A 15,736-nucleotide genomic window follows, 5' to 3' on the forward strand; every position below is an offset into this window, starting at 1 on the left:
TTTTAAATATTTTTGCATTACAGCTAGATAGCATACATTCTCTTCCACATTTTATAGAGTAAAACGTGTTGATTAAATATAATAAATTCTAGGGAAATTTGCCATAAATACTTTGATGTATATAAAAATTCTAGAACGTTCTACTCTGTCCCATATACACATAAGTAATTGAAGTTGACACAAATTTTAATGCATAATTGATAAAAAAAAAAAAGTATTATAGTTACAATAAAAAGAGGGAAAAAATGTTACCATAAAATATGATCTATTTTTATGAAACAGGCGAAAGTTTCTATGGGACATAAAGAGTATAACGGTAAATAAGTTTTTATGTTTTTTCTTAACTGATTTTTAAAGTTGCGGCACATATAGAAATTTGAGTATATATTCTAATCCTATACCTAGGGCAACATTTTCAAGTTTTGTAACATTTTTATATCTAGTTCCAAATTATTAGAGCATCCACAACTCATACCAATCTAGCTCGAACCAAGGGGTGAGGATGCGGAGTTGGGGTGGGGTGTTGGCCCCGACCTATGGGACAAGGTCCCTACAATATCAAATAAGGCCCCTACAAAATCAGGTGTGGTTCTCCGTACCATGAAAACCTTTTTCAAGTTTTGTAAGGTTTTTATGTCTAGTTTCAAATTATTATGGCACCCGCCACCCACAAGTCATGCCAATTTGGCCCGGACAAAGGGTGAGGGTGGGGCACTAGGGTGGGAGGAGGGGGGGATCTACATTCATTGAAACAAGGGCTTTTTGCCCCACCTCATATATTTCATATTCATTTGTATATTGTATAATTTATTATTTATTTCTTTTAATTTCTCATTAAATGTTTCTATTCAAATTCTTAAAATTTCCTCATATATAAATTTGCCCCTCTCCCTATAAATTTCTGGCTCCGTCCCTGGGTGGGATTGTTAGTCGCCAGCCTATGGGATAAGATTTCCTCCCCCTCAGTCTTTCTAGAAGGAAGCGACGGCGGTGAAGAACAAGTCTGTGTTCCTTGCCGCCTTCGTTTCGCCGCTCCTATCTCGCCCGGCCCTCTATTTTTACAATGTGTGTGTTCGACAAGATGAAAAATCAATTTTGTTGTTGTTGAATTTTGTTAATTTGGGAGGGTGTTGGATTGTTAATTTGAGAGACTAGAGTTGGAGGATTCCATTGTTAATTTTTTTTGGTTTCTCAATGTATATCTATTGCTATATTCTAAGGGGCCGTTTGGTAGCTATGTTTCGCCTAGATAAGAGATTAATCTGGATTTATTTGTGTGTTTGGTAGTTATGTTACCAAACATAGTAGTCCGTGTTTTATTACCGGCCCGCACAAAGCCCACTGAAAATCTTATATTTTAGTCATACTTGTAACTACCCAAAATCATATGTTATTTATCATGGAAGCCTAGTTAAGTTAGCAAAATACAATTTTACCCATCAAAATTTCTAACCCATCAATTTTAATTAGTTGTTGTATTGAAGGACGTCATTTTCCTATTAAATCATATTAAGAATTTTGTTGACGTCAATTTGTTGTTCTAATTATATTACTTTGTTATTTTATTTACATTATATTACTCCATATTACTTTATGTTCTCGTTATATTACTTTACATTAAATCGTATTATATTCTCATTATATTACTTTATTTACATTATATTATATTATGCTTATAATTACGTAATACTTGGAGACAATTGCTTTTGTTTTAAACATAAATATACGATGTTGTTCAATCCACAAACGCTTTAAACTTCAAAAAAATTGAACATGTAAAATTTGGTAACTTGATAAAATATTCTCATATAGAATTTGTCCAAAATAATAATTGATTATTCATAAAATTTGTCCAAAATTATTAATGCTCACAAAAATAGAATACCAAAATAAATATAAGTTTTTTGATATAAAGATGCTAATTTTTGTAAGGAGTTTAGCTTGAAAAGATGTTAATTTTAAACAAAACGATTTTATAGGAATTATTAGGGCAAAATGATGATAGTTTAGTAATTAACTTAAACTAATGAGGATAATTTTGACAATCATAATTTTAATCTTTACTTGTGACTAATTGTACCAAAACACTACAATAAGATAACTCACAATTATCTTAATCTACCAAACACCGAATATATGTAAATTAACTAATCGAAACTATGATTACTATCATAATGGTATCATGTCTAGTCGAAACATGACATAGCTACCAAACGAGCCCTAATTATATAAGCAAAGATCAAAACTCTCTGACCTCATACGATGAGATGCTGAATCATTAATTCATTACATTTATTACATTATTTTTGTCAAATACTATTGTCACACTAGCATTTTGGGGGCATATTTATTAAATTCGCAACTTATAAGAGTGCAATATATTTGGTTATTATCTGAATTTGGTGATCCTAACACGCTTTCATAATTTGTAATCATCACATATTGACATTGAATAGTGAGAATTTGGCACAGTCATTGCCCTATCTAATTATGTCACGACGCGTTATTATTGTTGTTATATTATCATTATAATAAATGTGTTCGTAACAATAAAATATTTCATTTCTTTATTTTCACTCTTATAAAATGTTAGTACTATGTCATCTCTATAAATATGAAGATAAAAAACTACGTACCACATAAAGAAAAATAAAATTAAATCATTCAAACTAAATTAATGTTACGATCACAAATTGAAAAAAAAGGAGAAGAAACGCTCAACTAGGAACACGCCTTTGCAAATCTGCACAACAACTTACATGCCAGCTAGGTGCCACGTCATCAGGGAGATATAGCAGCTCAAACAGAAATGAGAGAGAAGCCAAAAGATAATAAGAATAAATACAGAGACATCATCTTCGAGAGTCAGTCATGAGAATTGTGTGAGCTTGCGAGCTTGGGTCATCGGGAGAATCCGGTGATCCGGTGATTCTCCGTTGAATGTATCGTGTTCATCTTATTATTGTATCTTTTGTTTTCATTTACATTTGAAGTATCATCAATGCAGTTCCTATTTATCCGTTCTATCGATTTGTGTCTTTGATTTTGGTTTAAGTTGCATCAAATCATGGAGGTGGTGATCGACTGGAGTTCGTCGTGTGGTTATTACTCTGATACCGAAAAAAGGATGCAACAATTAAATCAATATCCTTAGAGTAAATGAAAATTAATAAATAAAAATAATTGTACCAAACAACATTTTCTAGATTCGTCATATAATTATATAAGGTGAAATAAATATTTATTATGAAGTTGGAAATCAAAAATAGTACTATCCTCCGTACCTTCGCTGAGTCGTATTCCTTTTTGGATTGTCCCACTATAGATGAGTCGTTTCTTTTTTTTGGTAAAAGGTATTTTACTCTCTCTTCATCTCTCTACATTTTTCCTTTCTACTTTATTCTCCTTTTACTTAACTCATTTAAAACAATTTTCTTAAATCCCGTGTCAAAAAGAAATGTTTCTACTATAGAGGGACGAAGGGAGTATAAATTGTCTTCAAGTTAGAAATCAAAAAAGCAATTTAATCGAGAAAGACGGGTTAAGAATGACAAATCAACACTGTTTGGATTGCCGACTGCAATAATAGTTTGATATTGCTCGCTTTAGGTCAAGTCCACACGAATTTGTTTTTGAGTCACTCTCAAAAAGAGTCAAACTAATTGGGATTGGACAGATATTATATACACCTTCCAACTTCCCTCAAAATCCCGACGTGGAATGAGTCATGAGTTTGTACTCAACAAAGACTTTTTGCATCGGCTTGCTACAAAAGAACGAAAGTATCATTCGATTGAACAATTAGTTCCATGTTGATATTGTGGAGCAATTGACAAATGTGTTTGGATGAAGGAAAAAAATGCCGAAGGCAATGAATGATTGAGCTAAGAAAGTCTCTTTCTGTGAACAATCTAGGTGATTATTCTGATAGTCATAGAACTATTCCGATGTCTGAGTGCTCAACCAAAAATATCCCGAAGTTGCAATCGATCAGAGTGTTGAAAGACTCAATAATTTTAGTAAATAGACCAATTTTAAATTTTATACATACAAAGCAAACCGCAATAAATTTGCTTAGTATTACAACAAAATTAAATATTAAAAAGAATAAATGAATTTTCTATTAGTACATAATTTTTCTATATCAAAAATTAAAAAATCCCCTAAAATTAAACCAAAGTCGAGCACTTGGATGTAGAAGGATCATATATAGCGGGAAGCACGTATTTCCTGCCGTTAGCACCATGCGCATTATAGCTAGCACCACTACTCTTCTCCACCAGCAAATCTCCGGCGTAGCCTGGATACGCTCCCTTCGCATACACCCCGGGGCACGCCGTCGCTGCTTCCAAAGGCGCATCCGCCGTTCCTTGATAAAATCCGTTTCCGAACGGATTCGTCGCGGTTCCGGCCAACAGCGCGGACAAATTGATCACCATTCCGTCGATTCCGACGTCGTTGTTCGGAGCAATCAACGGCGGGCTCTGCGGACCGTAGATCGGCTGGTGGAACGGCCACGCGCAGTAGCCGGCGCACTGAGCCTCCGAGTTCCCCACCCAAATGTAGGCGAATTTCTGATTTTTCCCCTTCACGGCGCTCGATTTGGATCCGTGGCTGCCGCAACGGTTCTGGCAGAAACCGTCGACGGCGACGTCGGATGCGGTTAGCACAATGTTGATCGCGTTGGTTTTCTCGCCTTTAGATGCCAGATCTACGAGGTGTTTTTCGGTGAGAGACTTTCCGATTGAGTATTCATCGTCGAGGATCTGGTTGTTGAGGTAGAGAGAGAGCGATTGCTTTTTGGAGGCGAGGTGGTAGTACTTCTCTGTTTTTTTCCACCACGCGGCGACGGAGGGGTTGGATTGCGGCGGAGAGGAATCGGAGAGAGATGTGATGAAATCGGCGACGATTGCGCGCTGTGAAGAGGTGAATTTGCCGTACCAAATTAGGTTGACGGAGATTTTGCCGTGGAGGAGAGCGCCTTTGTGATATTTCAGCAGCTGAGTTTGTGTGTCTTCGAATCGTGAAGCGAAGGCGAGATTTAAGAGAGAGAAAATGGCTAGAAGGTTGAGAATGGTGGAAGAAGCCATTGGAGAGTGAAGTGTGATATTTTTAGAGAGAGAGATTGAGAGAAGGGACTGTTTGGATGAAGAATGCTGGAGAGGTGGAAGGGTATTTATAATGAGGGGAAACGCGGTTTAATTAGTGGGGCAAGTGAAAGTGGGTAGGCGTTACATTTTGATGAACTGGAGAAAATAACAAAATGAATATTACAGCTTTCATCCATCTACACTGTTACAGCTAGCGTAACGCTTCTCGATGCGTTGGCCATTTGAATTTACGTAATTGCCCATCTATGCCCATCTCCTTTTATCTGTTGTTTTTAAGAAAATTAATTTATTTACTTTAATGATTTTCTCATCACCACGCACAAACGACCAATTACTGCACATTAGAGCAAACGATGTATGCGACAATGGTAACCAATCCATTCGATTCGACGATCTTTCTTTCCCTATGCCCAACTCATCTCTAATTCAACTCTTGAATTTTTTTCAAATCATATATGATACTGGGTTCCTTTCTCATTCAACCGGCACTATGAATCGATTTTTAAAAATTGAGCTCCTTTCTCTGACACATAATTTTATTGATCATTAGCTAATCTGGGACAATGCTCGAATATGACGAGAATCATCTCAAGGTGTTGAGGAAATCTGTAGTATTAATGTAACCGTTGTTTACCCACAACAGACCTTGTCCAAAATACGAGCTCTAGAGTTTATAATGTCGGCTACCAAATAGTACTTCCCCTGTTCCATAAAAATATGGACATTAGAGACGGCATGAAAATTTTAATGCACAAACACAATTAGTAAAGTAAGAGATAGATAAAAAGTAAAAGTAGTTATAAAATTGTTAGTGGAAAATGTGACGCGTCTTATTAGATAGAAGAAAATTACCAAAAATAGAAGGGATATTTATACGGGACTTTTCAAAATAGAAAATGTCCTTATTTTTATGAAACGGATGAAGTAGTAATTTACTATTCTCATCACATGTTAATCTCGATTTGCCTTATCTCTATCGAACATTGCTATCTCGATTTGCCTTATCTCTACCGAACATTGCTATCGTCACAAAAACAACTCCAAATAAAGTTAAAATTCTAAGAAAGAAAAACAAAAAGAATAGAATGAAATTCAAAAAATACAAAGGGGAAGTAGGGGTAGTTTGGGTAAGTGCCAGGTTGGAAGAATTGAGTTGGCAGTGAGAGTGAGTCAGCAAAGGGGTATCCAATGTATTTATTGAATTTAGTCATGAAATTTAAACCTTATATTAAAGCGCTCTTCTAATAAAGTGCCTCGTGACTAGTATTCACTCTCTTCTTATCCCAGCTGGATCAAGCTTCACTATTACAACTGTCACACCACTTCCTTTTTTTGGCTTTTAATGTTTTTGGCCACATTTTTTGGTTTGAAAACTTGAATGTTTTTCAAGCAAGGATGGGTATTTTTTTGGATAATAGTCGTGGCGCGGCCCGTAATGTCGGAATGTGACGATTGTGAGCCGGGTAAGGGAAGGCGATGAGGCGAGCCAGCCTGTTGTAGAAACCCTTACAGTTTACATCTCTTGGCTTGGATCAGGCGCGCGTGTGCACGACATGTTTCCCTCTTGATTAATAAGATGGCGCACATTGTGCTCGTGTGTGCGATAGCTTTATAACAAGTTTATTTTGAATCTAGAAAACTGATTTATAATCAAAATTGAGTAGTAATTAATTAAAAAAAAATAATTACAATTCTAAAAGGAATGGGCTAGGAGCTTTTTTTTTTTAAAAAGTAAATGGAAAAACAATAATTGATCATCATTTATCTGACACTAGTTAATACTATTTGGAAAAAAAAAATTGGTCCCCCACTGGCCAGCAAATCTGGTCCATAGCCAATATTCTTTTTCCCAAAATATGGTCAACAAATTTACGTCCAAATTCGAACTGATTTTTTATATATGGATTTAAATTGTGCATGGCATAAATTTTTGTTTAACTTTCGACTTTTAAAAGCTTCAAATTCCAGCTATACTATTTTCAGAGGTACATGGGTAGGGTATGCTATCTAATTTGTCAAATTTATTTTTTTAAGTGAAAATTGCCTCAAGAATCATAAATTTTGATCAAATTGTGTACTATGTTATGTAATGGAGTATTAAAATTTGAAACCTACTACTAATCACTCTATTTGAATCTGTTCGCAATTATTTTTTAACATAACAATGTTATTGTATACGTGTTATCTATAGTTAAAAATTTTTAACCAAATAATATCGTTTTCTTTTTGAATTGACAACATCTTTTAACTCACCAGTGGAGGCAGTGGTGACGTGAAGGCAGTGGTGACATTCACCTATGATTGTCGATTATCGTATTAGATAGAACTTTTAGCGAAAAATTTCCTTGTGAGATAATTGCGAATAAATAAAATTTTATAAAAAAAATTCAAATAATTTTTAACTTACAGGACATACCATAATTTAGCTACACTTCATACTCCCTCCGTCCCAGAAAGATTGTCCCAGTTTATTTTTTGCACTCATTTTGCAAAAATAATAATAAATAGTTAAAGTAGAGAGAAAGTAAAGTAAAAGAGAGAATAATGTAGAGAATAGTCTTACCTACGTTATTCTTTCTCTTATTTTACTCTCTTTCAACTTTACCTATTTAATATTATTTTTGTAAAACGAGTGTAAAAAATAAACTGGGACAATCTTTCTGGGACGGAGGGAGTAATATTTTTGATAGTTTAGCCAGTTCTTTTCTTAACGTCACTTATATACATCTCTCTACATTTATTAGTCATGCACGGATGCACCCATACAACTGTGACAATCAAAATTATTTTTGGTACTACTAGTCAAAGTAAGTATTGCTACTTAAGTTCACTAAATAAAAATTACATCTACAAATCAAATTTTCTCTAAATTGTAGTAGCTGATTTTATTTTACCCTTCGTTTTCTATTTTCTCTCTTTTGTAAAGATCTTGCTTTTGCACCTTAAAAATCTTTATAGATATATTTCGAATTTTTGTTACTTCATATCGTGCTAATAAATTCACTTCATGAATTTAAAGGTAAAAGCGAAACGTAGATGAGATTGTTATTTCATGCCTGCTTACAACTTTAAATTGAGAGGGTATAAATATATCATCATGTAAGCATAATTTTAGCCATATAAACCTATCAATTCAGTCAAAATTTTAATATTTTATATCATTTTAAATATACAAAGTTTTCATATTATTTTAATATTTTAGTGAAAATTTTATATTTGCATCAGTTTTGGTGGAAAATGTTTTGGTAAAAAAATTCTGAATGAAATTGCCCAAGACGTATTTTTAACGTTACCTATAAAATACTAACATGGCTAGCTAGTTTCATAGAGAAATTATTTTGCCAAGACATTTTCTAACTCAATATTAGAAATCATGTATTTTTCAAACTAACCCTAAAACGATAATACGATATGGAAAAATCGAACATTTCTCTGAATAACAGATTCGAATATGTGAGGATGAATCCATACTAATTTACTTCAAATTCACTCTTTCATTAGCTTTCAAATTCAATTTTTTTTTAACAATGCAAAAAAAAAATAAAAAATTCATAGTCTTCATACGAGTGTAAATAAATCCGTACTTTATTTCAATACCAAAAAATATTTGAAGCATGGAAAGGTCGTTGTTTGGAGGATAAATTCATTTGAGAATAAAATCCCGATTTAATTTTCCCTCTTCAATTTTAATAGATAGAATGAAATTATAAATTATTTTGAAAAATACTAACATAGACTATACACTAGCATTCTTTTATTAAGAGATAGTCGAGTAACTACAGGGACCACACATATTATTAAACTCAACCAACATTATGAAGCTCTAAAATTTATATTTGAACTTTATTAGATTAATTGAATTTAGATTTATGTTAGTAGAGCGTATTGTGGATTAAGTGATTAAGTCTGTGCGAATACTTTGGAATCGATGTAACATCTCGATTTGATTAAAGCCTTAATTAATTTGTGTAATAGTAATTAATAATAATATCATTTGATAAATACAAAGATGCGTCTACATAAATTGAATATAATTAATTTAATTATTTCAAGAGAACGTTCTGACAGATGCTGTTTATTGTCACTACAATGTTTTTAAAATTATTTTAACAGGCTGCTAGATTCTACAATTAGATTAAATTGTTAATAGCCCTAACTGAAGAATCTGTTCAATATTTTTACAAAGCCCATTGTAAATAAAATTATAAAACAAAATGAATATTTTTGAAAAAATGAAATTGTGAGGTACAAAGCTATATATTGACTACTACTCCAATAGAAGAAATAAACGCAAGATATATTTGCTAAAAAGTTCATAATTGAGATTTAATTAATATTTTCTATAATTGAAAGTAATTTAAATACAATGGATAAAATTTAGGTTTCAAAATAATATAGTTAATCGTTCATTTTCGGAACACTTCTTCGACATAGAATATTTATCACATTGTGGTATTTTCCCCTTTTCATTTTCGGAATACTTCTGCGCTAGCAAGTTTTGCCTTGATTAGGATACTTACTTTTTTGGACATTCTCGTAGATTTGATGTTTATACTAATTAGGCGGTGTAAAGATTTCCAACAAGAGAAAGATACTAATTTTCCTATTTCTATAACTTATTATGATAATAAATTAGTTGAGTTACTCTATGATTTATATATTGTAAGCCTTGATGTAAAAAGGAAACGGCCCAACCAAAACTTAGTCTTAATCTCCAATGTCACTTGGTATGTATTCATATTTAACTTAAAATTGATAAAATAAGAGAGAAATAGTTATTAAAATATTATTAATAAAAAATAAATTATTTTATTAAATAAAAATAAATAGAGATTAATTTTGGCCAATGGAGTTAGTAAATTTTTTTGGAGTATCATGAATTCCCTGATCTCTACGAGCCCAGATCATGCTGCAGATCTGGATATATACTGAAGGCACAATCTGGTCACGTGTTCAATCTCATACTCCTTTCGTCCCACATAATTTTACACACTTTGATCCGACACGGGTTTTAAGAAATGTAATGGAAAATGAGTTGAAATAGTTGGTGGGATGTGGGTCCTACTTTAAAGGTATTAGTTTTATAATAAAATGTGAGTAGGAATGAGTTAGTAGAATATGAGGTCCACTATTAAAAATGGTAAAAGTGAAATGGGTAAAATTATGTGGGACGGCCCAAAATAGAATACTGGGTAAAATTATGTGGGACGGGGGGAGTATTTATTTAATGTTGCAAGTAAAAAAGTACTTTTAGTAGTAATACTCTCTACATACGAGTATCACTTTTTCAGAAACAAATTTTAAAAAATACTACTACCTCCGTATTTAAAATATAGAAACATTTGAAACAACACGAGTTTTAATGCACAATTAGTAAAGTAAGAGAAAATAATTGGTAAAATAAGAGAGAGAAAGAGAAAAATGGGTAAAGTAAGAGAGGAAAAGAGAAAAAGTAATTCAAGTAGTGTTAGTGGATTGTGGGGTCCACTTCCTAAAATAGAAAGTTTCTATTTTTAAGGAACATACCAAAATGAAAATAGTTTCTACTCCCTCCGTCCCATTTTAAGAGTCCCGTTTACCGCTTTTGGATGTCCCACTTTAGGAGTCCCGATTGGAATATTCCATAAATGGTAATAGGCCACCCATTCCACTAACTTTTTTCCACTCACATTTTACTATAAAACTAATATACTCTCTCCGTCCCAAGATAAGTGACCTACTTCTTTTGGGCACGGGATTTAAGGAATGGTATTTAAATAAGTTAAAGTGGAGAGAGTAAAGTATGAGAGAGAGAAAAGTAGAGGAGAGAAGAGAGAATAAAGTAGGTGGAGAATAAAGTAAGAGAGATGACTTTTTGCTAAAAATGGAAATAGGTCACTTATAGTGGGACACCCCAAAAAGGAATACAAGTCACTTATCTTGGGACGGAAGGAGTATAAAAGTAGGTACTACGTTCCACTATCTTTTTTCACCAACTTTCCTTTACACTATTTTTTAAAACCGGTGCCAAACTCAAATGAGACTTCTAAAATGGGACGAATGGAGTATTTTTAAAAGATGAAGATAGTATGAGTTGAAAATTTTTAGTGAAATATAAATTCCACTTTATAAAAAAAAGTTAATCATATTTTTCAATATTTTGTTAATCATATTTTTCAATATTTTTCCCTGTGTTGGATGTCGTCCACCATTAACACTATTTATACTAATAAAAATAACTGACCGATTGCTTCAAATTCAATCTATTCATTCTATGTAAATTCATCTATATATATACATACATAATCACCCTTAATTACTCAACACCTCCAACTCCCCAAGATGAAGAATCTACCAATAGCTCTTACGTTGATAATCTCCACCCTCCTTTCCATCGCCGCCGCCGCCCCGTGGGCCCAAACCCTCACCAAAGGCAACAAAAACATCACAAAGCTCCATTTCTACGTCCACAACCTCGACGGCGGCCCCAAGCTCCCCAACAACACCGTCTTCCTCGTCGCAAACGCCTCCATCACCGCCACCTCCCCCACCAGGTTCGGCCACGTCGATGTCTTCGACGACCTCGTCACGGCCGCGCCAGACATCCGCTCCGAGCAAGTCGCCCGGGTGCAGGGCACGGCCGCCTACGCGGGCCTCCAATCCTTCGCAATTGCGTTGAACGCCCACTTCTATATAACGTCGGGGGAGTTCAATAGGAGCACGCTGGGCGTGGCCGCCCACATCACGGTCATGGACCGGTCGAGGGAGGTGCCGGTCATCGGAGGCACCGGCGCCTTCCGGCTCGCCCGTGGATATTGCCTTAGTAGTATTTATTCGTCTGATTTTGCGACGGGTTATTCTATTCTCGAGTATACCATTTATGTTGTCACTCACTCTCATGAGATAGTGTGGACGGGCGCTTGAATGCAAAATATTATTATTATTATTAATGATCTAGACCACTTTGTAAAATGTTATTTTGCCAATTGCATGAGAATGTTATGTGAGAAATTGAAAGTTATACTAATAAAGTTATATAGACTTGTTATTCAAAGGTTATGGTTATACGTCAACTGGTACAAAATGAGAACCATAATCTAATTAAGCAAAATGCTATCTCTGGTAACTTATGTGATACTATTAATTCCAACCACTAAAAATGTAAAATAATGTGGTGGGGAAGGACATTGAAAGCGCAAATTGAGGTTGACTAGAAGCTAACCCAAAGATTATTTGCGAAACAATTCAAAATGAAGAAGCGAAGGAGGAGAACGGCGATTTTGAAAGAAAGATAGGGATGGAGAAACAATTAGTTATTTCTCATGTCATCCTAAAGAACCAGAGACTATTCATACTTAATGACATAACTATATGTAGTTGGACTCTCTTTCTCCCTTTGTCGTCATTAAATGATCTATACCTTCTTTTTTGTTCTTCCAATGTTACTTTTATTGAATTTGGTAAATGGGTTCTACGTTCCACTTATTCATTTCATTCACATTTTATTATGAAGCCAAGCCAATATATAAAAGTAGGACTCATATTCCACTAATTTTTCCTACCCACTTTATTTTATAAAGTCAAACAATTTCTTAAAACTCGTGCCGGTCAGATATGATACATTCAATTATAGACGGATGGAGTATGAATTTAGAAAGAATGTATCAATAAATGTTTCATTTCACTTTTAATATTTTTGGCAAGTGGACTCCATATTCTATCAACTTACTTCACTCACATTTTATTATATACTGAATTAAAGAAATGGTAACCAGAAAATGACGTTAGACCATCTCCAACCATACGCCAAAACTCATTTTTAGTGTAGATAATTTCTCCAACCATACACCAAACTCAAACCCATTTTTGAGTTTTTTAATGAAGTAACATTAAATATGGTGTTTACTCCAAAATTTTGTTAGAGAAATACTCAAAAATGGTGTAAACTTAAAGATGGTATAAATGGTTGGAGTAAAACTACTTTTTGGTGTGACATATACTCAAAAATGGGTTTGGATTTGGCTTAAATGGTTGGAGATGGCCTTAACACCTTTTTGGTACCCAATGTCCAAATAATCACATTTATCATCCAAGACGACGGGAAATCACATTTTAGGTGTCACTTTTTTTTTTCTATTTTGCCCCTGAGGCCATTAAGGGGATTGCAAATTATGTGTTTTAACTTACAATGTAAAACACTGAAATGCCTTTAATGGCCTCATGGGCAAAATGGTAAAAGTGGCACTTAAAATGTGATTATCCGTCGTCTTAACCCTAAATGTGATTATTTAAACATTTGGTACCAAAAATGTGCTTAGCTCATATTCTACCGTTTTTCATTATTCATTCTTTATTACGAAATCAACATATAAAAGTAGAATCCACGTCCTATTAACTTTTAATACTATTTTATTTTTGCAAAGTTAAAATGGTTTTTTAAATCTGGAACTGAGCAAAAATAGGACATCTATTGACAGACGGGAGAGTTAAATGGTTTCTCATGTGTGGCCTCGCGAGGAAGGTCAGTATTAATGTAATTGAACATATTTTATATAAAATGGATATAATTTAGGATTCAAAATGATATAGTTAATCGTTCATTTTCGGAATATTTCTTCGACACTGAATATTGAATGTTTATAACGTCGTCGTATTTCACTATTCTCTCTTCCTCTTTCATTTATAACTCAATATATACTCTGCCCTAGCAAGTCTTGCCTTTATTAGGATACTTTTTTTTCGGACTTCTTCTCTAACTAAACAAAAGAAAGATGAGTAAGTAGAGTAAAAATGAGGTCAGTAGAGGGACTAACCGACTACTTCAAAATCAATCTATCATGATCGTTCATTCTTGTAAAACCCTAAATTTCTTCTAGTAGTAATATACTCCCTCGTCCCACAACTTTGTCCCATTTTACCATTTTTGTCCTGTCTCACAAAGTTTGTACCACTTGAAATCTACCATAAATAGACATTAAATACACTTCTCAATCTCCTCAATGTGGAACTTTATTCCACTATATACCTAATTCGTTTAATACAGAATCAAACAATTTCTTAAAATCCGCGCCGGATCAAATTGGGACAAACTTTATGGGACGGAGGAGAGAGTAATTCTTGTATGTATATATATATATATACATATATAATCACACCCTTACTCAACACCTCCAACTCTCTCACTTCAATCTTCCAAGATGAAGAATCTACCAATAGCTCTTATGCTAATAATCTCCTCCCTCCTCGCCGCCGCGGCCGCTGCCCCGGCCCCTTGGGTCCAAACCCTCACCAAGGGGAACAAAAAAATCACAAAGCTCCATTTCTACGTCCACAACCACGAGTCCGGCCCCAACACCACCGTGTACCGCGTCGCGGCCGCCTCCATCACCTCCACTTCCCCCACCACTTTCGGCCGAGTCAACGTCTTGGACGACCTCGTCACGGCCGGGCCAGACATCAACACCGAGCCGGTCGCCCGCGTCCAGGGCGTGGTGGCCTACTCCGACCTCCACACCGTGGCCATCGCCATGACCGTCAACTTTTACATAACCGCGGGAGAGTTTAACAAGAGCACGCTCTGCGTGTCCGTCCGCCTTCCGTTGACCGAGCGGCTGCGGGAGATACCGGTGATCGGAGGCACCGGCGCCTTCCGCCTTGCTCGTGGATATGCCGTTAGCACTCCTTATTCATTTGATTTTGCGACGGCTAATTCTGTTCTCGAGTATACGATTTATGTGATCACTCGCTCGAACGAGATAGTTTGGACGGGCTTTTGAATGCAAAAATTTATTATTATTATTATGGTCCTTTGTAAAATAAATAAAATGGTTTTTTTTCCATTTACGTGATGTTATGCGAGAAATCGGAAGTTACAATAGTTGGAAACTTGTTATTTAAAGATTATGGTATCGAAATGAATGTACGAATACGTATAGTGTGTCTTATCTCTATCAATTGGTGCAAAATGAGAATCATAACTTTCTCTACAATTTCATATATACTCCCTCCATCCCACGTTATTTGATGCGTTTCTTTTCGGCACGAGATTTAAGAAAGTTGTATTTAGTGAGTTCAATAAAGTGGATGAGTGAATAAAGTAACAGAAAAAAAGAGAGAGAATAGTAAAAGAAATAATAAAGTAGATGTGATCATATGTTTTGTTTTTAGCTAAAAACAAAAATGACTCAAGTAATTTGGGACAACTCAAAATGTAATACGACTCAAGTAACTTGGGACAGATGGAGTACATGATACTCACTTTGAGTTGGCTCGGATTTTAAGAAATGTACATAGAAAATGGATTGAAAAAGTTAGTGTACCGCAGAATTTGGCATGGGTTCGAGATGAAAGCACCAGTTGAGATAACTAGATTTTAACCCGAAACAATTCAACTATTATAAAAGAAAGATGGTGTTGGAGATATATTTAGGGTTTCATTTCTCATGACATCCTAAAGAAACAAAGTCCAAAGAGTATTTGTACTTAATCACATAAGACTCTCTTAAAATGGACCGTGAAAGAATCGGCAAAGAATACCCAAAAAGGAGATTATAATTTACTCGACTCTATTACTATAATTAATGAAATACAGTACTAAAATAAATAACAAGTCTAAACACAATTATGAAAGCGTGGGTTTCTCATGT

General features: G+C 34.5%; 3 protein-coding genes across 3 annotated transcripts; 2 read left to right on the forward strand and 1 right to left on the reverse strand.

Moving 5' to 3' along the window:
• Positions 1-4,024: 4,024 nt before the first annotated feature.
• On the reverse strand, positions 4,025-5,139 carry LOC125206372 (protein PHOSPHATE-INDUCED 1-like). Its single transcript, XM_048105637.1, has one exon. The coding sequence runs from the start codon at positions 5,088-5,090 to the stop codon at positions 4,170-4,172; it is 921 nt and encodes a 306-aa protein (XP_047961594.1). The 5' UTR covers positions 5,091-5,139; the 3' UTR covers positions 4,025-4,169.
• A 6,293-nt stretch (positions 5,140-11,432) lies between these two features.
• LOC125200408 (dirigent protein 21-like) lies at positions 11,433-12,014 on the forward strand. The gene has a single exon (XM_048098056.1). The coding sequence runs from the start codon at positions 11,433-11,435 to the stop codon at positions 12,012-12,014; it is 582 nt and encodes a 193-aa protein (XP_047954013.1).
• Positions 12,015-14,287: 2,273 nt separating this feature from the next.
• On the forward strand, positions 14,288-14,866 carry LOC125200418 (dirigent protein 21-like). Its single transcript, XM_048098062.1, has one exon. The coding sequence runs from the start codon at positions 14,288-14,290 to the stop codon at positions 14,864-14,866; it is 579 nt and encodes a 192-aa protein (XP_047954019.1).
• Positions 14,867-15,736: the final 870 nt, after the last annotated feature.

Source organism: Salvia hispanica, chromosome 1 (genome assembly GCF_023119035.1).
Source record: "Salvia hispanica cultivar TCC Black 2014 chromosome 1, UniMelb_Shisp_WGS_1.0, whole genome shotgun sequence".
NCBI lineage: Eukaryota > Viridiplantae > Streptophyta > Magnoliopsida > Lamiales > Lamiaceae > Salvia > Salvia hispanica.

What these genes read in the sequence shown, in the direction of transcription:
- LOC125206372 (XM_048105637.1), bottom strand. Translation starts at nt 5,090, where the DNA reads ATGGCTTCTTCCACCATTCTCAACCTTCTAGCCATTTTCTCTCTCTTA.
- LOC125200408 (XM_048098056.1), top strand. Translation starts at nt 11,433, where the DNA reads ATGAAGAATCTACCAATAGCTCTTACGTTGATAATCTCCACCCTCCTT.
- LOC125200418 (XM_048098062.1), top strand. Translation starts at nt 14,288, where the DNA reads ATGAAGAATCTACCAATAGCTCTTATGCTAATAATCTCCTCCCTCCTC.